General features: G+C 43.2%; 1 protein-coding gene across 5 annotated transcripts; it reads left to right on the plus strand.

The window, feature by feature from the left end:
• Positions 1–189: 189 nt before the first annotated feature.
• On the plus strand, positions 190–23,599 carry MORF4L1 (mortality factor 4 like 1). Of its 5 annotated transcripts, none has more exons than XM_086619981.1 (14): positions 190–298; positions 3,340–3,386; positions 6,488–6,555; positions 8,355–8,420; positions 8,847–8,933; positions 9,629–9,709; positions 12,358–12,420; positions 17,472–17,497; positions 18,110–18,198; positions 18,496–18,597; positions 19,310–19,398; positions 20,651–20,823; positions 21,170–21,254; positions 22,884–23,599. In XM_086619981.1, the coding sequence occupies exons 1-14, from the start codon at positions 259–261 to the stop codon at positions 22,966–22,968; spliced, it is 1,101 nt and encodes a 366-aa protein (XP_086476107.1). In that variant the 5' UTR covers positions 190–258; the 3' UTR covers positions 22,969–23,599. The 5 variants fall into 5 exon arrangements, with proteins under 5 accessions (XP_086476107.1, XP_086476110.1, XP_086476106.1 ...); XM_086619984.1 differs by having other exon boundaries at positions 8,394–8,420; XM_086619980.1 differs by lacking the exon at positions 8,355–8,420 and adding an exon at positions 11,417–11,470.
• Positions 23,600–24,627: the final 1,028 nt, after the last annotated feature.

Genomic DNA, 24,627 nt, shown 5'->3' on the forward strand with positions numbered 1-24,627 from the left:
TTTTTTTATTTTTTTTTTTCTCACTCTGGCTCCTCACGGCTCTTGCAGCCAAACTGGTGCTTCATCCCCCCGGAGCGCAGGGCCTGGAAGCGGGGTTCTCCCCGCCGCAGACTACAGCTCCCAGCGTGCCGCGGGGGACGCGGCGGGACGCAGCGCGCTTGCGCGGCGCGGCGCGGGCTGGGGCCGGCCGCGCATAATGCGGCGGAGGCGGTGAGGCCCCCGCGGGGAGGGGGCGGGAGGAGGGAGAGTCACTTATAAATGGCGCCCAAGCAGGACCCCAAGCCGAAATTCCAGGAGGGTGAGTGCGGGCGGGGGGTGGTGGGGTGGGCCCGAGGCGCGGGTGGGGGGCCGGGGCCTGGGCGGGAGCGGGCCGCGGGGTGGGGGGGTGCGGAGGCCGGGGCGGCGGTGGGTTCCCTGAGGCCCGGCTCTCAGCGCGCTACCGCCGCTGGTTCCCCGGGCTTGGCAGCGGTGGGTGGGCCGGGGGGAGCAAAGGAGGCGGTTTAAAGGCGGGGGGGGGGAGATGCCGCCGCTGTTCCGCGGGGTCGCGGTGCGCTGAGGCGGCGGGGACGGGCCCGTGGCGGGGGCTCCCGGCACGTACCGGCCCCGGGCAGCCGCGGCCCGCGGCGGGTCTCGGCTCGGGGATGAAGCGGAGGGTGATGGCGGCCCCGGGGCAGGCTGCCAGGGAGCCTGCGGTGTTTGTGAGCCCTCATCGCAGAGGGTGGTTTGGGTTTTAGCCCTGACGGCGTGAGGATGCGTGGAAAAAATGAATTCCTCCAGTCTTTGTCTCTCTTCCTGTTTCTCGTTTTTCCCACCGGTAAGACTGGGGCCTCCCTGTCTCCGGTTATTCTAAATATGCTTCGTTTCCTTGCAAACATGGGCATTCATTGCCGTTAAAACTGTTGGAATCTCCGACGTCTGCGAGGATTTTTATTTTCTTGAGTTTGAAACGTGGTTATTGTTTATCCTCCCTTGAAAAGGGGGCTCAGTTAGGGATCCTCGAGTAGGAGGATTCCTGGGGACAGTGTTCGGGCTGCAGCTGTGGTGGAATCCATGTTTGCAACAAAGCACCGATGAATAAGGGTTAGGATTATGCTTTTTATAAAACTTATTTTGCATACATTTTGATTTTTAGATAATGGTTGTGATTGATACTAATATAAGTAGTGCTTAAAGGGGGCCTGCAGGAAAGCTGGAGAGGGGCTTTGGACATGGACGTGTAGTGACAGGACATGGGACAATGGCTTTAAACTGAAAGAGGGGAGATTTAGATGGGATCTAAGGAAGAAATTCTTCCCTCTGAGGGTGGTGAGGCACTGACACAGGTTGCCCAGAGAAGCTGTGGCTGCCCCATCCCTGCAAGTGTTCAAGGCCAGGTTGGATGGGGCTTTGAGCAACCTGGTGTAGTGGAAGGTGTCCCTGCCCATGGCAGGGGGGTTGGAACTGGATGGTCTTCGAGGTCCCTTCCAGCCCAAACCGTTCTGTGATTCTATAAGTAAATGAAAATGCTGGACAGTGGTAAATGGAAACTTACTTTACCCTTTCTTCTCTGCCCCTCTCTCACTTTGGCTTCTAAGCAAGTCTTTCCATCCGATCGTGATTTGTCTGGAAAAGCACAGTTTGCAGGAGAATGACTGGGAGCTCAAACACCACTAATTGTGTGTGCTTTGTGGCTGCTCGTGTCGGAGTGCGTTCAGTTGTGCGTCAGCGTTCCGTGCCACGCGTTAATGCCAGTGGTGGTATGAACCCGCAGAAATAACCAAGATTTTAATGTGTGATTCATGCTATAATAATTAACGTGAAATCCATTGAACTGCAGAAACTAAAACTTAAGTGGAATTCCAGGCTGAAATTGTGTTCACAGCTGTAGGAATATGAGCAACCTAAATTTAGTACGGAAGTCAACATTTTAAGGTTTTTTTCCACAATGTAAATGTGTTTGTGATTTCAACTGTGGGGTGAAGAGGCAAGTAAAGCCAGAATTGAACGGGATTCAGGCGAGTCAAAGCTAATGATACCATGTGCCACTGGCTGTATTTATCACTGGAATATGCAGAAAGTGGTTTTGAAGAGCAGAGTATGATCTACAGTCGAGAGTAATTTTAAACCTTTGGCCCGTGGACTGGTCCTTGTTCCATCCCAGTCATTCCTGAGCTGCTCAAGAGGAAAAAAAGGCATCCAGAGTTCTGCTGCTGGTGAGACAACCTGCTGCTGCACACCTCCTTCCCAGCCCAATGAGGGGACTGGATAAATACCTGCGTACCCCTGGTGTACGGCCTGCTCACGGTTGACAGAGGACAGCTCTCTCTTCTGTCCTCTGTGTCCTAGAAACAGCAGCAAGAACTGGATGTGTGCTGTGCCCTGGAGTGCATTGTGCAGCGGGTCTCTGAGAATGCGAGGTACTGCAGCTTTCGAGAAGGAAACATCTGCACTCAGATATCCTGTGTTAAGTACGTTCAAATTTCCACAGTGTAACCGCACAATAAGACCTTGCCATTGAGGGGAAAAAAAAAAACGGACTGGAGAGCAATCTCTTCCTACTTAAAAACCACAAAGTGAACAGTTTTTCTTGCTGTTGCACAGACCTGGCACTCCTCTGTCTCACGAGTCGGATGGGGAAACAATGTTGGTGCCTCTCTCTTCCTGACTTCATTGAACAAGCGGTACCCGGTGGTGTGCTTCCTGCAGGGAAAGGAGCACTGGTATCACTGGCTTTTGTTCATGTCAGGAGCTTCAGATGGCATCTCTTAGGAGAGCTGATTTGCTCCTCTGAATCAAAATGCAATGTTTTAGAGACTAAAGAATCCCTTACAGTAAGGTGATTTTACTTGCTTACTGCTTGAGTTCCTAGGCTGAAGTGGTCCATTTGTGTAGGGCCAGTGTGTTTTGGTGTCTGCATCTGGAATTCAAGGCTTGGAAGGAGCTCTGTGTGCCAGCCTTGCAGCAGGATGGAAGGGTGTCTATAACTTGGGTCGTCGGTGGCTGGAAGTATGGGCAAGTATGTGAGTTTTGATGCTAATTGTTTGCTGAAGTAACCAGCTGCTCCATAAAACTCCAGGCAGGCTTGGACTTGGTTTGCATGCGGCTGTCCTTGCACCAGTGCTCTTCAGGAAGGGCCTCAGGAATCTTCTCTTGGTGACCTGAACAATCAGAGCTCTGATCCTCTTCTGTGTGAGTGAATTTGCTTATCAAACACCAGCCTGCTTCTCAAATCAGTGTCTGCCTTTGAATTTCTCTCTAGGTTGACACTGGATTCATTTTGTGTTGTACTTGATGACTTATGTTTTACAGAAATGGCACGTTGGTGATGTTCCAAGATGTTAATCTGCAACTTTCTTTCAGGTGAACGAGTCCTTTGTTTTCATGGACCTCTCCTTTATGAAGCAAAGGTATGTGTGGTTGCTTGTTGCTGCAGACAGTTCTGACTGTTCTCCAAGAAAATAAGGAATTGTATTAGTTTACCTGCTGTACCTCACTAGATGGGATTAAAGACTGGAACTAAAATGAAGGAAAACATGATAATATATGAAATTAATTAGTTTTAAGTCCTACAGCACTATATTATAGGAAAATTTCAGAAAACCTGTGCTATTCTGGTGAACTCCTAAAGGCCAGGTGGCTGTGTGTGGAACATCCAATCCACCTGTGTTCCCAGAACACTGGAAGGAGTTTGTGCCCGCAGGGCTTGGTGCTGGTGCCAATGCATGAGCTAGGAAGTCAGCTGCAGTTTGGGCTTCCTCAGAGGTGGAGGTGGCTGAGTACAATCAGTGGTCTTCAGATGGGACAGCACTGCAGGAGATAGTGCTGGATGAGAGTGACGGGGAAGCGACGTTCTTGGTTCTGGCTTTTCACTGCAGAAACCAGTGCAAGTTTGTGACTCGGAGGAGTGTCCCTGTGCTGCAGCTGCAGGCCTGCACTGCAGCACGCTCAGTGATGTGCTCTTCCTGGGGGCCTTAAGCAGATGTCACTGCCATGCCATCTGCTTTGCTGAAGGTGTAGCTCCTCGTTGGGCTGCCTGTCTCCACCTCCTCTGAAACTGAAACAAAGGGCTTTTGTAGCCGTGTGGATTAGAAGACTTGCAGAAGTTCCTGGGGCACCTTAAACAGAGATTTAAGTCTATAAGGTTTTAGTGTCAGTAAGTGTTAACTGGGACAACTTCAGAGGGGTGGTTGGTGGTAGGGAGGCAGCTAGAAATACCTGACATCTCCTTTCATCCTATCAGGAAATAGTCATTCTAATGTTAAACCAGCGTTCAGACTGTTGACAGGGGACGTGTTTGTCCAAAACATTTTCACTTCAGTGATTCTCCTCTGTTCTCTCCCTTGCTCTACAACTGGAGGACAAGTTCCTTGTGAACGTATGCTCAGAATGTTATCTTCTGCCAGTGCCTGCCCAGGTGCTAGTACAGAGAGGAGAGTAATCAAGGCTTCTGGGTTTGTGGAAACAGACTTGTGTTAGCAGCAGTCTTAACTCTTTGGTCAATGAACCTGCCCGGAGCTGCTACAGCCATGTGCTTCCCCGTGCTGTGCCCTCTTCTCCTTTACGCCAGGGCGGAATGAGTGCTGCAGGAGCTGGCTCTGCCAGCCTGGTGTGCTAGAAGGGATTTCCCAGTTGGCAAGGTAGCTTTTGGCTGGCTGTTTATTTGATTCTGGATTCTTCTGGGCTCCTGGAATGGCAGAAGGAACTGGATCTAACTTTACGAAGATAATTTGTAGGTAGCAATGAATAATAACCTCAGTTTTTCTCTTGTTCCTTTGATCTGTTTCATCCATGATTCTCAGTACACAAGTTATTTTGTTCCTGATGACCATATCCTTGGCTTCCCATAGCAAGATGGTCAGAGAAACACTTGTTTGTGTTAGAGCAGTATGAAAAATTGTGACAAGCAGTAACTGTTTGTACATCCCTCTACAATGCAGAGGTAAATGAGATTCACTTAAGACACTTCTAACCTCCAGCAGGATGGAAAATATTTTGGTATAGAAATGTGCTTGAATCTGCTTTTACTTCATGCTCAGTTCTTACATTCTTCAAAACAAGAAGACACTTTTTAAGCACCCAGTCTGTATTTGGCTGGCTTTACCTCCAGGGCTGTTCAAAGTGAGCCACTGGTGCAGTAGTATATCAAATAAGGTTAGGATATCCTTACTCCTAGTTGCAGGTCTAGGTGAGACTGAGTTTAAGTTCCATACATGGCATTTGGGAGGTTAGGACTGAAATACGGTGTTCTTCCCTATGTTGACAATTAAGTTGTTTTTAATTGGAGAGAGTACAGAAAGGAGTCACCACAAAGGTCTTGAGAAAATGCTGTACAGCCTCCAGACCATAAGCAGTTAGACTTCTGTGAGTCACTTTTCACTTCAATGGAAAAAATCCTTTAAAAAGGAACTAAAAGCTAGAGCCAAAGAGGGTGATTCTTCACCTTCTGCAACACTCACTGCTTCACTGTTGAAGTGGTGCAGTGGCACCTGTGACTCGGTGTGTCCAGAGCAAGACTTTACCCTTCTGGATGAAGCGCCTTATCCAAGCTGAAGTCAGTGGATTTAATTTGGTGTAGCTAAGAAGTTCAGGGACATGAGGTGGGTTATGTGGCTTCTGTTCTGGGCTGTGCTTTTGCAGGAAGAGGCATGTGTCTCTGTTTTTCTTTTGTATAGATGTGGTAGTTTGAGCTCTGACGTGCCAGCCTGCAGGGTGGGAGGAAGCTGTGTTGTTAACTGGGTGGTGCACGTGGCTGTTCCAGCTCACCTGAATGTATTCCTCTGGATGAGCTGAGCAGGGGTCTTGCAGACTGTGAGTAAGGCTGTGCTAAACTGTAAGGCAGAAAAGTTTGTGAGGGATGCTTCTGAACCTTGAGTGATACCGTGAAGTGGTTGGAGCAACCTCGTTGGGTATGATGTGTCCCTCTTTTGATGGTCTCACCTTAGTATTGGTGTATGAGGAAGTTACTGTATTCATAGGCCAGTCTTTTGATGGAAATAACTGTTATTTACCTCATTTATACATTCTTAATGTAGAAAAAGCCCTTACTGCAACTCTTCCTACTGAATATAATGCACTCTCTGTGACTGTAGAAATCCTTATTATTTATCTTACTTTTGAAGGCTCCTCTACTTCAGCCAGCTTAGCTGTCTGTGAGGTGGGGCCTGCATGGGACCGAGCTCTCTAGTGGATGGCTTCTGGCTAACCTGGGGGTCGTGCAGTGACTGCTTCTTTACTCTCCTCATCATCCTCAGGGCTTTCCCATCCTTTTCGAGAATGAAGGTGTCCCTTTGGACAGCTGAGCAGAGTCGCCTGTTTGCCCAGCCCTTCCCAATCTGTAAACAGGCAGTGACTTGTGTTAGAAAACCAACTTTCTGCTGTGAAATAGCTGCTGGGATTTCAGTCGCTTGCATGGGAATCTCTGCATGTTTAAACTCTGAAGGCTAAAAAAAGCAAAACTCGCCCAGCTCTTTGTTCTCATTGGTCTGATGGAATTTCTTCTCTGTTCCAGTGCGTAAAGGTTGCCATAAAGGACAAGCAAGTGAAATACTTCATCCATTACAGTGGTTGGAATAAAAAGTAAGTATTGCATAAAACAAAAGCAGTATTTCATTTTCCTCCATGGGAAAACGCAGGCTTTATCAGTTTGAATGCGAGCTGGACATCCGTGGTGGTAGGAGTTTTTTCCTGAAATTGACCTAAATTATTTTGATACATAAGCCAGTGATTTATAGTAACACAGAGAAAACATTACCTGACCAACTGTTTCCTTCAGAGCTTTGGCTGTGTAGACTGACTAGCTTAGGGTGTCCGTAGGCTAACGGGAATGCTTTATGGAGTTCTGTTTGTTCAAGCTTGAAAACAGTCACCGTAATTCCTCCCTGGCAGAAATATCTAGTACAAAAACTTCCTCCTTATGTGTTGGTAGGAGAGGCAACCCGTCCTGAGGTGGAGCAAAGCTCTTTACTCAGATACACAGTGTACTTTACTCTTACACCACTTTTGGCAGCCAAGTTTGGTAGCGAGGATGTGGAGAAGCATGCCTTCGGGAAGTCTGTGCTCAGAAGGGGAAAGGCTGTCGTAGTCCTTCCCAGGAGCAGGTTTAGCCTGTGTTTCAGTTCTTGCCTCTCCTGCTAAGGTCGTTAGAGATGCTTTTCCCTTCTGCAAAAATGGTAGGATTCTAGCTGAGAGATTTCTGAAGAATAAAGGCATTTCCACAAAATAAATGTCCAGCCTGTTTAAAGGTGAATACTTTCACGAGCTTATTGCGTTTATGAACTTGTCTTTTTCTGTCATTTGAATTCTGTCCTGCCATTGAGTTTTGAATTTAGGAAAAGTAGGGGCTTTTTCTTAGCGATTAAAAGCTTCAGCTCTTCAGACTGCAGAATTCCTTCAGGGAGCACTTTCCTGTTTTGTTGGATTTGGTTTCATTTCAATGCTGCAGACTCTAGAGCGAAGACTTAGTCACTAGTATCTTGATCTCACTGATGTGACTAAAAGCTGAACTTCGTGTTTTAATGCGGAACTTTTTTAAATGCATCCGCACACCCTCCCTGCCAAAGGGACAGGAATGTTTTATTGCAAACACTGGGTTTCAAGGAGCATAATTGGTTCTGATGGTGGCTGCTGTATGTTAATGAGGCAGCATAAATTTGACACGTCCTCTCCTTGTGTCTCTCTGAAGGGTGCCAGAAGTGATGTCGTGACTCCTGCTTTTCTTGCTTCTGCTGTTTGAGGGTTTTTTTTGCCTTCAAGCTTCCAGTCGAATACATTGAAAGTGGCATTGCTGCATGATCTAGACAACTGGGGCAATAGAACTCCTTGATTTTTGTTTCTATGATTACAGTCCTTTGTTAATTGCTTAACTTGATAATTTTTGCAAATATCAACAGTTAGGATACCAAAAAAGTTTCTTCATCATACAGCAGAATGTGCCACACAGTGTTATAGTACTTCTTTTGAAGGTCTCTTGCAGATGTACAGGCAGGATTGAGATAAGTGGCTTAAATATCTGACCAAACACTATCCTAAAAACGTAATCTTAGCATGTGTACAGCTGGACATGTGTTTCTCCAACACTTGGATGCTGAGCTTGCCTGAACACTCTTGAAGACCTTGTGCTCCTGGAGCAGGATTGATTTTTGACACCTTGGTGTTCTCAGAGTGGTAGCTATTGCCATGAAATGAAAATGGTGCAGAACTCTTTCTATATAGAGCTTTAACTTGCCTACTGTGGAATATCTTGGCCACTTCTTTTAATGTGTTTTATTTGAAATAAACTGTCAGATTGCTCAGATAATCCACTTGTTGTCAAAGTGGAATTCTTGCTCATAATGGCAATGTCCCCAACACCTGTTCTCTTAAATCGTTCACTTCAGATTCTTCAAATATTCATGCCATCTTGGTTTCCTTCACAGACAGAAATCAGAGCTCTTCTTCTTACAGTAAGATCTTATTGTTGAATTTGTTAACCTATAAAATGTTGGAATAGATAAAGGAAACTTGCTTCATAATATAGTTATGGCTACAGGTGTCCAATAATTTAGTAAGCATAGAAAACTTTTATTTTCCTGAGATGCTTCTTTTAAATTAAAGACAGTCCCTTCCCTCCTAAATTGCCCATCCTTCAAGTTTGGGAAACTCTTTGGAAATGACTGAGGGTTACACTTCCCTAGAAAAATTGTTAACAGCTTCTGTCAGTGGGGAATGTATTTGGTAATTGACACTTTGAGTTGTGCCCGTCTGTGACTTGCTACAAAAGCAGAATTCAGTCTCAAATTCTTTGAAGCTTTTAATTGACTGTTGTGTGTAGAATGTAATTATCCAATGTTTTTGAATGATGGTTTCATTTTTTATTTTTTTTTTTTCAGCTGGGATGAATGGGTTCCAGAAAGCAGAGTGCTCAAATACGTGGATACCAATTTGCAGAAACAAAAAGAACTTCAAAAGGCCAATCAGTAAGTATTTTTGTTAGAAGGCCTTGTCAGTAAATGATTTTTTTATAGATCTTCAGTCCAACAACTGTATATCAAGGGAAGTTAATGAGTTCTAAAAAAAAGCCTTCAAGACATATTCATATGTTCATTTATTCTTGAGATGCTTTGGCTTAGAGAGGTGTTCTGATCTTTGTCCTCTAGCAGTTTAGAAAGAGCAAACTGCTGCTTAGTGTTTAAATGGTGGCTTGAAGTTTTATGGAAGGGTGGGCTGATGGCACCAGTACATCCTGTAATGTGGAAGTCAGGTGGCTAAAAGTGACCCTTGTGCTGTATCCTTAAAAGATACTGTTAAGTGGTGAGGATCTTAGCTTCAGGATGCCTACAAATACTTTGATTTTGTGAATGCTAATCTTGACTAGAAATGCTTTTATGGAGAAGTTGGTTTGTATTTTTCAGCAGCAGTGTGCTGCTTCCGTGTGATTCAGAGTAACAAGGATGGTGGAAGGGGAAGGAAATGGGTGTTCATACTGCTAATGTTGCATGAAGAAGTCTAAATTTTCTTGATGAGTTGAACTTGTTCTTGCTCATGACAGACACTGATTTGCAAAGCCATTTACTAGTCGTTCTCTAAATGTTTTGCATAATCTGATCTCCTTTGAGGGAAAACAAGCTGCTTTTTCCTTTAGAGTCCTATTTACAAATTTGCTCTTTTAAAGGGAACAATATGCAGAGGGGAAGATGAGAGGCGCTGCTCCGGGCAAGAAGACTTCTGGTCTGCAGCAGAAAAATGTTGAAGTGTAAGAAGATTTTTATTTAAAACAAACAAAAAAACCAAACCATGAACCAAAACACCACACAAAAACCAACCAAACAAAACGACTCCCCCCCAAAGCCCCACCCAAAAAACTTGGCAAACTTTTGCATGTCAGTTTTACTGTTGATCTTTAAGTAGTGTTTTTCTTAGAATGGCTCTGCAGGCTAAACTCATTACTTCTGACAAACCTGTACCAAAGTTGTGGTTCACTTCTGTGATACCAAAAGGCCTTTGTTGAAGTATTTTATTCAAACTGCCACCTTAGATTTTGCAGTGTTTAATGCTGAAGCAAGGTGCTGAGCAGACACCAACACTCTGTGCTTTTTTTGCACTCTTCCTCTAAATTTAGTGAACTGACGCTTAAAGTGGTGAGTCCTTGTAAGACTCGTCGTGTACCTTGGTGAAATCTATTTCTGTATAGAATTTTACAGTTCTTCCAAGCTGTGCAAGCACTTTTGAACAAAATCCCTGAAATGCCTTGCCTTCTTCCTGTTCAATTGTTAAAACTGCATTTAAAGTCTTTGTTTTGCTCTTTTTGACTAAACTAAGCCCATATGCTATTAAAAATGGTTTTCCATTTTAAGAGACCAGAAGCAAGCTCAGACATTTATTAGAAAAAAATAATTTCGGGATGTAACTGTCAGATTTCTTTCATTCCATCCTTTTTGTTTTTCAGAATAGGCTTGTATGGTGTAATGTTTAGGTTCTCATGCCATCAGTGCAGCTCTACTGCTTTGCTCATGTGTCATAAACTGTTCTGTTTGGGGTAGTGCTTCACTTAATTATGAAGATGGTCATTACTAATGTGACGTTTTGAACTCCTAACTTCATTTATGATGCTAGTCTTCATGAGGAAGCTGTTGAAATGACATCAGTTCCTAAGAGCAGCCTCAGATTTCATGTCTCATTTAGGGACAACTTTATGTTACAGAACATTTCTCGTTTGTTTGAGAAGTGTAGTGGTAGTGGGTACAGGTTTGGGTTTTTGTTTGTTTTGGTTTGGGTTTTTTGGTGGTGGTGTTTGTTTTTTTTCCTCCAGATCCTGAATGCAGATTTCACTTTGGGGTTAGTCAAAGCCTAGCCAAGGCTGTAAGTGGGCTCGTGGTCTCTGGAATGGGTAGTCCAATGGATCTGGACATAACGCTGCATGCATGCTCCCTTCTGGTATGTTGCTGTAGATTCTGAGGGGCTTTCACACCATTGATGTGGTGTCCTCTGTCTGCTCAGGATGGACCTCTGACAGGGACCTAGTCACTTGTTTGTCTTCATTTGAGGGTGAAAAAACCTCCAAACCAAATGTCTGTTTTGACAGTTCCTAATGAATATCATTAAAATCTAATTAAAACAGACCTAAATTATGACTATTACTAATTTGGCTGCTTAAGGCGTTGTTGCACCTGAGTCGTCTTTCACTTTAGTCAGTGGGAGCAGAAGTATTTCATGTGTAGCTTTAACACAGGTAGTGATGACTCAGTTGTGAATGCCTACGATTTGCATTGCAGAGACCAGACCAACAGTCCGTTCAGGATTAGGTTCCCCATGCTGTCAGCTTTAGTCATCTTGGTAGCCCAGTCTGATCGCAGTGGGATGAGTTGTTCTCTCTGGCTGAGTAAATGCTAAATGTTAACCTGTGCTTGAAATCAAAGTTGGCTTAGTCCTCTCAACCACACCTCATTATGTTGCATCCAAGGGAGACCCACGCAGCAAAAATGACTGCATCTTCAGCCCGAGAGCATGTTACCAGGTCTGTCTTTCCTCTCTGATTGAAACCAGTTGGGGAAAGGGAGTGGCTTTGCTTTTTGTGGTCATCACTATCCTAAGCATGGGTGGTTGTTTCCATCATAGCAAAACAGACCATAAGCTGATTCTCCGAAACTTGCATTTCATTTCGATTGGAAAAATTAAGTCCTTGATGAGTTGTAAAGGGGAGGAAGGAAAACTGTTGTCATTAGAACAGCAGTGTTATGTTGTGAAAGTTACTTGTAACAGGGTCCCATATGCTTGTTGCACTGATCTTGCTCCTAGTCTCTAGCCATTACCAGCATCCAATGCATCCTTCTAAATTATACCTGTGCTTCTTTCAACAAAGTCTCCCTGTTTTCCTTCCCTATTTGGAGGCCGAGGGAGAGGAAGTACTTGGACTTACCCTAGCAGTGATGCAGGGTTGTGATACTGATTGACCAGGCTACTGCTTACAGCTAAAGGCAAGATGGTTTCTGAAAAAAATCTCAAAATACAGTTCCAAAATAAAACTTCTCGATTGTTCTTGTGTTGTAAATTTAAGGTCATTGCAGACACAGAGTACTGATGGTGGGGAGGGGGAGAAACTGATCATGCAACTATTTTAAGAGGGTAATACTGTCAACCTATTTGGGCCTCAAAATTTACCTTTTGCAGCATTCTTGGAGGATTGGACAAAGGGAAAGGTAGCTTATATTTTGAAACTTACTCTTCAGATAGCCAAATGACAACGGAAAGGAAATAACTAAGTGCAACTTATCCTCCAGGAATGTTCAGTCAGACTATGATATGCTGCTAAAAAGGTAAATTTTTGAATCTTAAATAGATTCTCTTTAAGGCTAAACACGAGGTCTGACATTCTTTCCTTAACTCAACCCCCATTGTGCCTAGATTTTTCAGACGAGATGGAGCGCATACTGTTTGCTGTTTGGAGACCCCTACAATATCGACGCGGTGAGTTAAGGATGGATTGTCAAACCAGGATTGTCATCCTGAAATCCAAGTCTCCTTGCTTTCATAGATTTCTTTTGAAGAAAGTTCTCAGTTGTAATAATGTAAGCTTTGGGAGCAATTCAATTAACCATTTTAAGTGCTGCAGTGTATAATTTCGGGTTTTCTTTTTAAAGCTGCTATGGACGACTAGTTTTCAGTTTCTCTGGAATGTACACCTTTCCAGTTGGGATAGGGTACAATATGAGTAGTCAAATGCAGTCAGTGTGTCCACTCATTAAAAAGAAACAGGACAACTGACTGCAGATTTTTGAAACTGGATAGTTTCAGGTTACCTTTGGTCACCATGTGTACTGTAGCCTGGAGTTCTATTTCCATGGAAATCAGCACTAAACTGCACTATCTTCTGTAAGTCTTGGGAGTGAGGCTGCTAGGAGGGATGGTGTTGGAAATATGGGGTTTGAACTTGCTCCTTAATGTGCTATGTTTTTATTGTTGGCTTGAGTCTGTTCAGAATAACTGTTTCTGTAACCTGCAGCAACTGGTTCAAAAAGCTCTTGAGACTGTTTGTAAGCAATATCATGCAGGTTGTGTACATTTATTTTCAAAATAATTAGCAAGATAACAAGAGGCTATCTTACCAAAAAATGTGTATGGTTGGAGCAGGTTGCCAAAAATGAAATACAACACTACAGGTCCTGGCTTCTCCAGGCTGTTTTGTATGTAGCTCTGCTGAATTCCAGCTCTAAAAGTGGATGCTGCCTTTCATGTGCCTCATATGACTAACTTGCAAAAAAAGAGTGAACAATCGGAGTTAACGGGTGCTTGGAAAATCAGAAGGGCGACTGAGAGCGTTCTGGAGGGAAGATACAGCCCTAATCACAAATTTGATCTGGTTTTAAGTTCTATCTATACAAGCAGTCTTGTCAGATACACTCTTAAAACGGCGTCTCGCTTCAACATGGGAGTTACTGTTTTTTTCTTCTAGTACAAGTCTTGTTCTTAATCTGGACACATCACTCAAAAGCACATGCTTCTGCTGCCTGTCTCGTGTGGCGTCCTCTGCTGTGGCACAGCTGGGAGCTCTCACAGGTGACTTCAAGCCCTCTAAATGCCAAGCAGCACACGGACGCTGCCCACATGCCAGTTGTCTGGGGCTGTGATAACATCAGAATGACAGCCCCGACTCAAGCCGGAGATTTCCCTAAGCTCTTCTGCTGTCTGATGGTCACCAGTAACACGTGCTTAGGGAGATCGAGTGAGTCGAGTCTAGAATGCTGTTCTCCCTCAAATACCCTTTTTCTTCGAGCAGTCTGTAATTGAGGGACTTTAGAGCTGTAGGCTGTACCCATCTGATGGCTTTAATAACCCTTTGTAGGATTGTCTTATATTCATCTAGTAACTTCAAAACCGTTTGGACTTCTGGCATCGCCATCATCTTGGCAGTGTGTTCTCATTTTAATTCAGTACTGTGTCGAAGAGGGGAGGAAGGAGGATGACTCCTATCTCTTTAATGTCTGCTGCTTTGGTTTTTTTTTGGTCTTTTTTCATCTGTCTTGTGGAAAGATTGATTAATTCTTCAAGCATCACCTTTTATTGCTAATGATAAAAAGCTGCCACATTTCCCCTCTTCTTCCTGCCCAGTCGTCAGCCTGAGAAAGCCCTTGTCTGCCTGGTTACTCCTGGTGTAGAAGCTGTTGTACACTACTGACTCTTCTTTGTTCTCTTTACCTCTTCTAGTTTTGTGTGCCTGACCAGGCACAGGAGACATACATGGATATAATCATGGTTTTTATCCTTTTTGCTAATAACATTTGGTGGTTTAACCGAATCTTGATAGGACTGCTGCTTCTCACAGCTGAGTTAGTGACCAAGCTGCTTGAGCAATGGTGCCTGATTTCATGCTTTTTCCCCAACATACTTATTTTTCATACTTGAATCTTTTCACTTAGCTTTTTTCTTACTAGTCATCTTGTATTAGGAGAGCCTTTATGATTTCACGTAGCTTCAATGGTTACAGCTGTTGTTTTTATCAGTAAACTGGCACCTAATCTCCTTTTTCTGGCATTACAAATGTATTGAACTGAAATGTTTGAGGCCATGTGGTAGCTACCTTCATTCTCTGCTGTGATATCTTAACCAATTGTAGGCAGGTTCTAACAGATCTTTTAAGTCCCTTTAAAAGACGCATGGATTTGGGGAAAGCAAAATACTTGTTACTGTCCACAACATTTTTATCCACCTGGTCATGGACCACTAACTGTTGTGGAGTGAGTAAACCTTCCAAAGTCTTGTTTTTCCTGATGTCATTTGTCTGCGTTGAATTCTGTTTTTCTAAGCTATTCTATTTTCTGCTGACAGTCCTCTAGACATGTCCCAGAAGACACTGGCTTCTTGAAGTGGTACCCAAGGCTCTGTAACAGATACTTGATTTCTTCTGATGAATGTCTGTGGGAAGGTGAAGTGCAGTCTTTCAGTGTGTTGTCTTCTATGGCATCCTCTTCAGTCTCACTGTTTGATCGTGAACGCAGTCCTGGTTTGGATACTGAGGTTGGAAGTTCAGTATTCTCCTCTTGTGGCGCAGACTGCTTGTTTTCCTTTTCTGTCTGTCACCTTTAATATATAGCATTTCATTGTTGTGGGCTATTCTGTACACTCTAATACTGTTTGTTTTCTGCTGACTGTCTTGTTTCTACACAATTTCAGATGGTTATGTCAGTAGTTCATTTATTTTTGGCTTTTTAATTTGGTCTCATGTTTTGATCCCTAATACTTGAATATTCTTGTTATAGCTGTGTGTTCTTGTTCTGTTAAAGTCACCCTGCTATGAGGACTGGGTTACTTCTTGCCAGAACCCATGGCTGACCCTGCTTGTTTGAGGAGGGAATGTCTGACTGCCGTGGGATGCATCCTTTAAGTCTGAACTGTGGGATCTTTAGCACCTTGTGCCTCTGTTCAGGCTCTTAATTAAAACTCTTCACAGAAACTTCCTTGAAACTTCCATGCTGCTTTTTAGTTCTGCTGTCAGTTTTCAGTGAAAAATGCCAGTCAACAGAAATACGTGAGTGAAGAGCAGCAGCTGAGCTGTACTTGCTATCTAAGGAGAAGTCAATGAGAGCTTTTGTGCTGCTTCTGTCCAGCAGTGTGGGGCCTGCTGTTCATAATGTCGTGGTGAAGTGGCACAACAGGGTGTGTTTTAACCTCTCCTAGCTACGTTTCACCTTCTCAGGCTACGACTTCTGTCCGTGGAGCTGTCTCTAACCTCTGTGATACAGAAGCTGCGTGTTTCTCTTGGATATCGAGCCCGCTGCACGCTTCACTTGCTGTACACAACACCTGGCACAGCTGCTTTCACCTAGTGAAGAGTGTTATTCCAGACAGCCTGCTGTACAGGCTATCAAAAATCTTCCAAACGCTGATGTTTTGTCTCTAACCCCAGCTCTTTCTGTCTGTTCTCTAACTCAGATTTGTCTTTTAGACTTTGCAAACAGGTGGCTGCTTTGACTTGAAGCAGAGGCATATGATTTGAAAGATAAGAAATGAGGTGGGAGAGCACAAGCAACTGCCTAGAATGGTTTGTGCCAGACTTTATGCCTCAGTGACACAGACGTGGTTTGCTGTCTTGATTGTGGCACTTCATATCGCCTGTCTGTTCGAGTGCTTTGAGACGGCTTCTAGACTAATGCTTAACACTGTTCTTATCTGGTGATTTTAATTCTGGAAAGAATGCCCAGTTCCTCCTTGTTTACTCTGGGTTTGAAAGAAAAGACTCTCTTCAATAGGCAAGTCCCTTATCAGTGACTTAACTTGGCAATTGTTCCTTCTTCCTGGAGAGAGATGCTCTGCATTCTGCCCACAGTTTGAGCCTAAAGCTTACTTGTGACTTGAACTTGAAAAAAGCTTTAATCTTCCTGTTTTCAGGCCTTCCTAGAAACTTTGCCTGCTTCCTGACCCAGATAAACCCAGTTCAAAGCCCGAATACAGGAGTCACTTGAGATGGTGGTGAATTTCCAAGGAAATAATCTTGTACTGGTGAAGAGTTTTATCCACACAATCTGCAATTTTTTGAGAAGCTTAACTGGACTCCTATTAATAGTCGGCAAATTGAGACCTGACTAGTAGTACTCCGAATTAAAATTTTCTGAATATGGTTAGTAAATATACAAAGTTCAGCTAATAACAAAAATACCTATTAGGACAGTTTAATTTTGTCATTGATACTCTAGACCTATCTGAATATTTACATGTCGTGTGCATGGTATTTCAGGTGTCTTTAAAACTTTGGGAAGTACCGCTTTTAATTTGGAATAAAAATGAGGGCTGAGGATAGAGACTTGTGAAGTGTGTAAACCAGAAACAGTAAGTGTTGAGAGAAGCATTTGGAAGAAGGTAAAGATTAGGGACAATGCTATTTAGTGCTGTTCCAAACGTTTCTAATAAGTGACAAGTGGAATTGTGATCTCCCCTAAGGCTGATGACGGAATTGTAGGCAGTCCGTGCAGCGACATGCACGGAATTCTGATAGTGCTATTTAAACTTCCCTGCACTACTGTAGTGATAAAACTATGTTGTTTCAATGCTTTACTGGAAGTTGAGATTTATCTGATAATTCCCAGCACTTCTGTTTCCTTGTCCTGTATTCTGCCTCTAAGTGATCCTTGAAATGTAGAAATAAACCATCTAGTTTAGTTTTCCAAGGGCACTTGGAAAGTATGAAGCATCTGTAGATGTTACTTGCCTAAGTGTCAGTCAGTACTGGTTTTAAATACCCAAATGTTCTTGGTGTGCCTTCTGGGGTTTTGTAGGCTTAAGTTTAGTGATTTCCCTCCCAAAATGGTGAATTCTAACCTGTTACATGAAAAATCTTGTAGTATCATAACTGTGATGCTAAATCATACCTGATGTTTCTTTCACGTGCTTTTATCTAAATATTCCGTAGGCCACTGAGTATTTGCTCGTTGTTCTGAACTTGGTGGACAATTTTTCTGGCTTTCTACTTTCAATTTTAAGTATTGCTGTCTTTATATTTGCAATAATTTGTGTTCTTCTTGCAGGAAAACAAAAAAGAACAAACAGAAAAGTAAGTATGTCTTTATTTTGCATGTAAGTGGACATCCTTAGCGAAGGATCCTTAGCTGGAATAAGACTTTAAATCTGCCTCAACTAAGTTTGCTTACTGTCACCCTGTGTTGTTCCTCTTGGACTTCAGGTGTCTCTTCCTCTTGGTCAGGAGGAACGCGTACTTTTTTGGTTTGGACGCAAACTACTTGCTTCAGTCTGTCAGGATTTTGGCCTCTTGCAAATTAAAAGCAAAGTGATATCTCCATGGATCTGTTGAAATAATTTCATAAGTCAAACTTATGTTTTCTGTTGAGATGGAGATGTGACACGCCTGCAAAGCTGAGCTGCTGGATCCAAAATTTCTTCTGAAGAACCTTACAGATACTGGAACGTTGATTTGTTTTTTAGTGTAGAAACCTCCATCTTCAGATAAGTGAAGACAGCTCAAACTGTCATAAATCTGTGGGATTTCCAGAATACAAGTAATACTTAAAATTAAAAAAAAAGTGAAAAGGTGACCTGAGAAATCTAAGTCTTACTTTTAAATCCTTCTTCCAAGTTGTCTTTTACTGATATTTCTTACTGACTTACCAGGTTTCCCAAGCAGCATAATCTCTTTTTTTCTGTGCAGCTCCAGGAATTGGAGAAGGGAGCAGTACCAGTGAGACTCCTCAGCCTCCCAGGAAGAAGAGGGCTCGAGTAGATCCAACGGTTGAAAGCGTACGTGTTTCTGATTCTGAGTTTTTGACAGCAAACAGGGAGGTTGTTTTGGTCAGAAATACAGTGACACTTTGTCCTGCAGTATGGCAGTGTGAAGTGTTACAACTTGCAAAACTAAGGTTCCCAAGTGGTCTTGAAAAATCTAAGCTATTTCCTTGTTCCTTGTGGACCCTACAGGGATTACTGTAGCAGTTCCTCGGTCCAGTGGTGTATTTCAGTTGTGAAAACAAGAAATATGGGTGACTCTAGCTTGGACAGTTATCTGAAAATAATTAGTCTGGCTTCACTTTTTTTCAGGAAGAAACATTTATGAACAGAGTTGAAGTAAAGGTGAAAATCCCAGAAGAGCTGAAACCATGGCTGGTAGATGACTGGGACTTAATCACCAGGCAAAAGCAGGTAATTTGGCAGAAGAGCCATCTGGCCATGTATAGGCAAGGACACTGAAACTGGAATTTCATATCCCTTTCAAGTGCAGTGTAGTGAAATCTCTCATAGAGTTTAAGAGCAGACTGATGGCTTACTTGTCAGTTCTCATCCCAGTTGGGTTTTAACCCTGTGGCTCAGCAGAGTTGCATGTAAACTTGAAGGATAGATGTGGTCTAATCAAGCATAAGCCAGAAGGGCAAATAATTTAAAAAACCTGTTTAAGCTCTAAGTGTGGCGTTAACTGTATGTGTGCTTGGCCTGCTGGTGTGATTTGAACAGTTTGCTTGGCTGGCAGAGAACGGGGCTGCAGGAACATGCGATGCACGTGTTACCTGACCTCCATCCTTGCCTTGCTTGTGTCACTCACTGCCAGTTCTGCCAGTATCTTGAGTTGTTCTGCAGCTCTGACAAAGCTGTCACTTAAGATAGTGATTCTTGACTTCTGCTAGGCTTCCCGAGACAGTAAATTAAACTTTACTTTCCATTTTAAAAGTATAAAACCTTGTCATGAATGTAAAATGTATTAAGGAATCCTGACTTGTTTCTTGTGTGAAACTGCTTACTAAAATCAGCCAGAAGCATAGAAAATAACTGTTGAAAACTGTTTGCTGTAAAATATATATATAAATATATCTGCATAAATTAGACAACTTGTGTTTGTTCGGTTTTATTTCTTTTGTAGCTCTTCTATCTTCCTGCCAAGAAGAACGTTGACTCCATTTTAGAGGATTATGCAAACTACAAAAAATCACGAGGAAATACTGATAACAAGTAAGTAGTGGTCACTTCAGACTTTAAATACTACTTTTGCTGTTGTTGTTGGACTTGTATTTCATGGAAAATGTAGTAAGGTTGTTGAACATGTCCCAGCCTTATGTCCAGCTTCACGTTCCCAAACCAAGGTGATCAAGGAGCTTAGAAATCTTTGAGGAGGTAATTCAAGAACGCAGTTGTGCTTTCTGGGTATTATTTCTGCTTCCCCCACTTTTCCTAAGCATGTTCCTAAAGGAAGCTGATAAAAGCCAAGCAAATAATTCTCCACCCCTTCATTCTGGCTCAGGCTTCCTGCGTGGGGTGAATAAAGTCATTGGCACTTGCCATGTACAAGCTGAACAAACTATCAAAAAAGCTTCCTGGCAGATGAGCAAAGTGTTTCTGTATGGGTGGACCCTCTGGTGGAGGTAGCGGGGTGGGGGACAGGGAGATAGATGACGACTTTAAAAGAATCAGATGGGCAGAGCTAATTACCTTGAGGTGACAGCTTTGAAGATCCTTTCTTGTAATTACCCCAGCAGTCCAGCCCTGACAGCAAACAAGGTGTGTTTATCCTTGAAGGAAGTTTTCCTGTTTTAAAGGAGAGAAACCAGAAATGCAAAGTTATTTTCTTCTGTTCGAGAGGAAGTGTGTTCACTTGTCAGGGTGTTTTAACGTTCTCTTATGTAATTGTCCTAATGTCTGTTCTAAATTTGTTCGCAGGGTGGAGTGAGGGTTATACAGTGTCACAGCTAATTCCTGCACAGTTATTCTTCGCTTAGTTGTGGAGTTGGAGACCTGCAGGAGTGTGGCATTGAGAGGCCCAGTTAGAAAGGGTCAGTTGCCTGAAATACTGGGTGGCTGTCCCCTTCTGCTAAGCAGGAGTTCAGTCTGGTTGCTTAAAGTAGTTTTGTACTTGTAAACTGATGTGAGTTGGGATTAACTTTGGTTGAAAACAGAGGAGCTGGTAAGTGTCCTGATAAACATGTGTTGTTGCTTCGAAGCTCTAAGAGTTTCTCTGAGTAGATGACTACAAGCAAGGCTTTTCTTGGCTTGCCTAAATTCTTCCTGAGTTCAGAACAGTCCATTTTTAAAGGAGCTCTTGAAATGCATCACTCTCTGCAGCTGTATATTGTGGTCTCCAGACCTTGAGAAATCTGAGGGCTTGTGAAAGATCTTTATGAATTTCGATGGACTCGCCCAGCCGACTCTCATCTCGTGTCCATCCAGCCACTAGAACAAGACTTGCAGTGTTTTCTCTGTTTACCAGGGAGTATGCTGTCAATGAAGTTGTGGCTGGAATTAAAGAATACTTCAATGTCATGCTGGGAACTCAGCTACTGTACAAGTTTGAGAGGCCTCAATATGCTGAAATTTTAGCAGATCACCCAGATGCTCCGATGTCTCAGGTCTATGGTGCCCCACACCTACTGAGGCTGTTTGGTAAGTAGGATGTATGGAGATCTGAAGAAGAGCAGTTAGAAGTGTCCAAATGCTTCCTTTTCCTGTCTTGAGTCTCTGGCTGTGAGCTGCACAAATTCAACAAGCAGCTACGAAACACATGGCTTATTCGTTCCTCACTCCATGTACCTAAAATGTTCAGAGCCACCCAAGGATTTGGAATGGACATGGATTTTTAATAGTCTAATTATTTTACGTGAGCTTGTACATTTTGGAATAGATTCCTGGGCTGCTTTTATGTGCTAGTGCAAGGTTTTAGACCTGAAATACTGAAATACTCGTTAAAGTTGTTGTTTATAACTAACAAGTGCTGCTTCTTTTGAAACAGTGCGAATTGGAGCTATGCTTGCTTACACTCCTCTTGATGAGAAGAGTCTGGCTTTGCTGTTAAACTATTTGCATGACTTCTTAAAGTAAGTACTCTTTAAGTCTTTCAGCGAGAAGGAAAAAACTCAGGAAGCACAGGCTATTGCCATGTGGCCTATTTCCAGTGAACAGTTGTCATGTTGGAATATATGTGTGTGTGTGTAAAACCCTGGGCTTGTGCACGGTGTGTTCAGCCAAGCCTGCAGTGCAGCTTTCTCAAACTGCTGTACAGGAACATGAGTAAGACTGGTTTTAACTTCTCTTCAGCTATATGGAGGTTATTGCCAGTTAAAAGTGTTTGCTGTCTATTAGTCTGCACTTTTAAACTGTCCAAGTCTGCTACTCATTTCAAAATAAACGTTGAAGCGTTTATTTGTAGTTGCTATAAAAAGCAGATGACAATTACAGCAAACTATTAAGTTACACAACAGTTACTCAACAACAATTGAGCAAATGTCAAAAACTGATGAGCCTTACTAATGTTATTTCTGGGACAGACTGTTATTGTAGCTGTAGTGCACTGCAGTACCCTGTGATGCTGTAGACATGTTACATTCAGGATGAAAACCTCTTTCTAAATAATGCAAGACCAAAATGCAAGATGGGTTTCTAAAAAAAATTAAATCATCAGACATTTGATTTCCTTACTGCCATAAGGAACTGTGGAGTCATTTGCTGCTTAGTTCACCTGTAAATTCTAAAGTTCACCTGTGAGACTCTAAAATAGAATTAAACTTGAGTGTAGTGTCTGAGGGGTCACACCTGTGTTCCCCCATATGTACATGTGAACTGGCAGATTTTCTTGGTCAGCTTTTACTAAAGCCGTAAACTTCCATTTGTGATAGTCCTGCAGAGGAGAAAGGTTCTGCTTTAGTGGTACACTGATAGTGTTTGGAAATACTGGTTTGTAAATAACTAGAGTAACAAAGGGTTAAACTGTTTTGCCAGTAAATAATGGCTTTTACCTCCGTGTGATTGGATAAGCTATTGGAAGTTGGAAGAAAACCCTCAGCAAGTCCAAGACAGCTCGGCAGTAGAACTAGAAATGGATCAGCCTGATTTCCAGGGCAAACTTGTCTTGGAATGGTCCTAGAGTCTCGAGTAGATCCTAGTCTTTTGGGCAAGTCTGAAGTAAGCACAAGTGCCAAAGAGGTTCCAGCTGTGAAGATGGGAATGTGAAGCCAGTGCGGCGACCAGAAATCCCCGAATCCATTCCACGAGCAGCAATGGCATATCATGCTTATCTTCTGCTGGTGCACTCAGTTGGCTGTTGCTCGTTTTGCTTCAGCCATTTGAGTTCCACGTTTGTGCAGCCAGAGCTTCGGGGTGCCCTGCTCCTTGTCCCTGCCCCTCGGAGTGCCCTCAGTAGTACAGCAGCTGCCTGAACCTCAAACACAAACTTTCACCCTGTTAATCTTACCCTCCCTGTGCTCACTTGGAGCCAGAGTTGCTTGACAACTTGTTTGGAACTGATTTATTTTTACTGTTTTTTTTGGCATGACCTGTCAAATCGTTAAGTGCTTTCCACAGCCGACTCTTTAGTAGATACGTGTGAGATTTGTGCTCTTGAAATTATGTTTTATGCTCTCAGCAAACACCCAGCAATTCACTCGTGGTGCTAAACGACAGAGACGGTAGGCCAGAAGGTAATTTAATCTTTTCATTGTTTTTCATAGATATTTAGCCAAGAATTCCTCTGCGTTGTTCAGTGCCAGTGACTATGAAGTAGCCCCTCCCGAGTATCACCGGAAAGCGGTGTAATCCTGCGCTGCCTTACAGCGAGGCCGTGGTTGGATCCTTGTAGTACTGCCCACTTCTGCATCTTGTTCTTCACCTTTTATTGCACATTTCTCTTGCACAAACTGCGTAAACATAAAGTGAATAAAGTTGTGTGTTTAAAATGGAACTGGCATTTGTAAGTTCTGAAGATTTCTTGTCCTGAAATGGAAGCTTGGAGTTTAGCAGGAGCTCTCTGGTGTTTCTGGCTTGCTACTGTTGTTTGCATTGATGGAATGTAAAAAGAATGCATTTTGCTTTTTCATTGTCTGAGCTCTCTTCCGTGCTCGTGGGTCTGTTTTGGCAGTAAGGTTTGCTTCACTAATCCGCTTTATTGCATAGTAATGACAAACACAGACTCGGCCCCATGAGGGCCGTGCTCACCTGGTGTTGGTGCTATTGATTAGTCACATTTTCAAACCCATGTACTTTCTTGGTGGTGGAAATGAAATGTTTGGTCCATAAATGTGTGCTTTTATTTGGATAGTTGAAGGACTGTGACTTTTTTTAATATTCTAACAATAGGAAAATGTATTATCATATTGTAGTGTCTTGGAAATGTTGGTCTTTCACAGAGCTGTTTTACAAATCTTCAAATAAACTTTTTTTAATTTCAGATGTTGTTTCCAATGTTTGTATTTGCATCAGTCACTACCTTATGACAGTGTCAAGTATGATCTAAGTGTGTTAAGTGTAGTATAAAGCTCTGCAATATTAACTTGGAGACACTGTGTTTCTTTTTAATTCTAAGGGCTCTTAGTGACACCCATGCATCCAGTTCCAGTGGGGGAAGTGGATTCTTTTTCTCTAGGATCATCATAGAATCATCATAGATGATCATCATACAGTCTGTAAGTAGTGATGATGCAGTTTCCCTGCGTTTGTTGCAGAATTCTGAAAAGGTTTGTTCTTAAAAGCCTGAACCCTGAGAGCACACTTTGCCTGGCTTCTGTCAATCACTTTGGTTTCTTTATTCAATTTTATATGCGTAGTAGCATCTTAATGGTGAACTGGAGGGCCTGTGAGGTGTGCTGAGAATTGCACTGCTCGGGTTGCTGCTGTTAACTGTGTCCTGGAAGCTGTTACAGTCCCTCGTGCTCCCAATTCTTGTCTCAGTGCTGTTTCAAGAAGAGCTGTGGCAAAAGCTGAAATAGGCGGTAAAGAAATAATTGTCAGAGAAACGTGAACTGATGCTGACAGGAAAGGTGTGACAGTGAGATGCCTTGTGTGTGTTCTTTCCGTGGGCAGATGTGTGTTGTGCTTGGCTGTGACCTCTCGGGATCAGGCATGCCAAGCTTATCTCTCCTCCTGATGTTGCAAGTTCCCTGCGAACTTGCGCACTTTTCTGGGAAGGTCGCTGGCGGGGTCAGCCCTGAGCTGCTCAGTGATACGTGGCTCACACTGTCGTGCCTGTCCAGCTTGCTTGTTTCTCTTCCTGGCTTCCCTGTGTGTTTCTCAAGACAGCTTGTCCGCGCTCAGCCATCACAAAGTCACAAACTCACAGTTCCAGCCCTGGCAGCTAAATCCTGTCTGGGAGCCATCTCCTGTTCAGGCCTTTTGTCTCCTCCTGCCCTTCGGCCTGTTAAGGAACTCTTCTGTAAGGGCTCATTTAGATCCATTTTATAACGACTCCTTTCTGTGTGT

The sequence above is a fragment of the Tauraco erythrolophus genome, chromosome 14 (genome assembly GCF_009769465.1).
Source record: "Tauraco erythrolophus isolate bTauEry1 chromosome 14, bTauEry1.pri, whole genome shotgun sequence".
Taxonomy (NCBI): Eukaryota; Metazoa; Chordata; class Aves; order Musophagiformes; family Musophagidae; genus Tauraco; species Tauraco erythrolophus.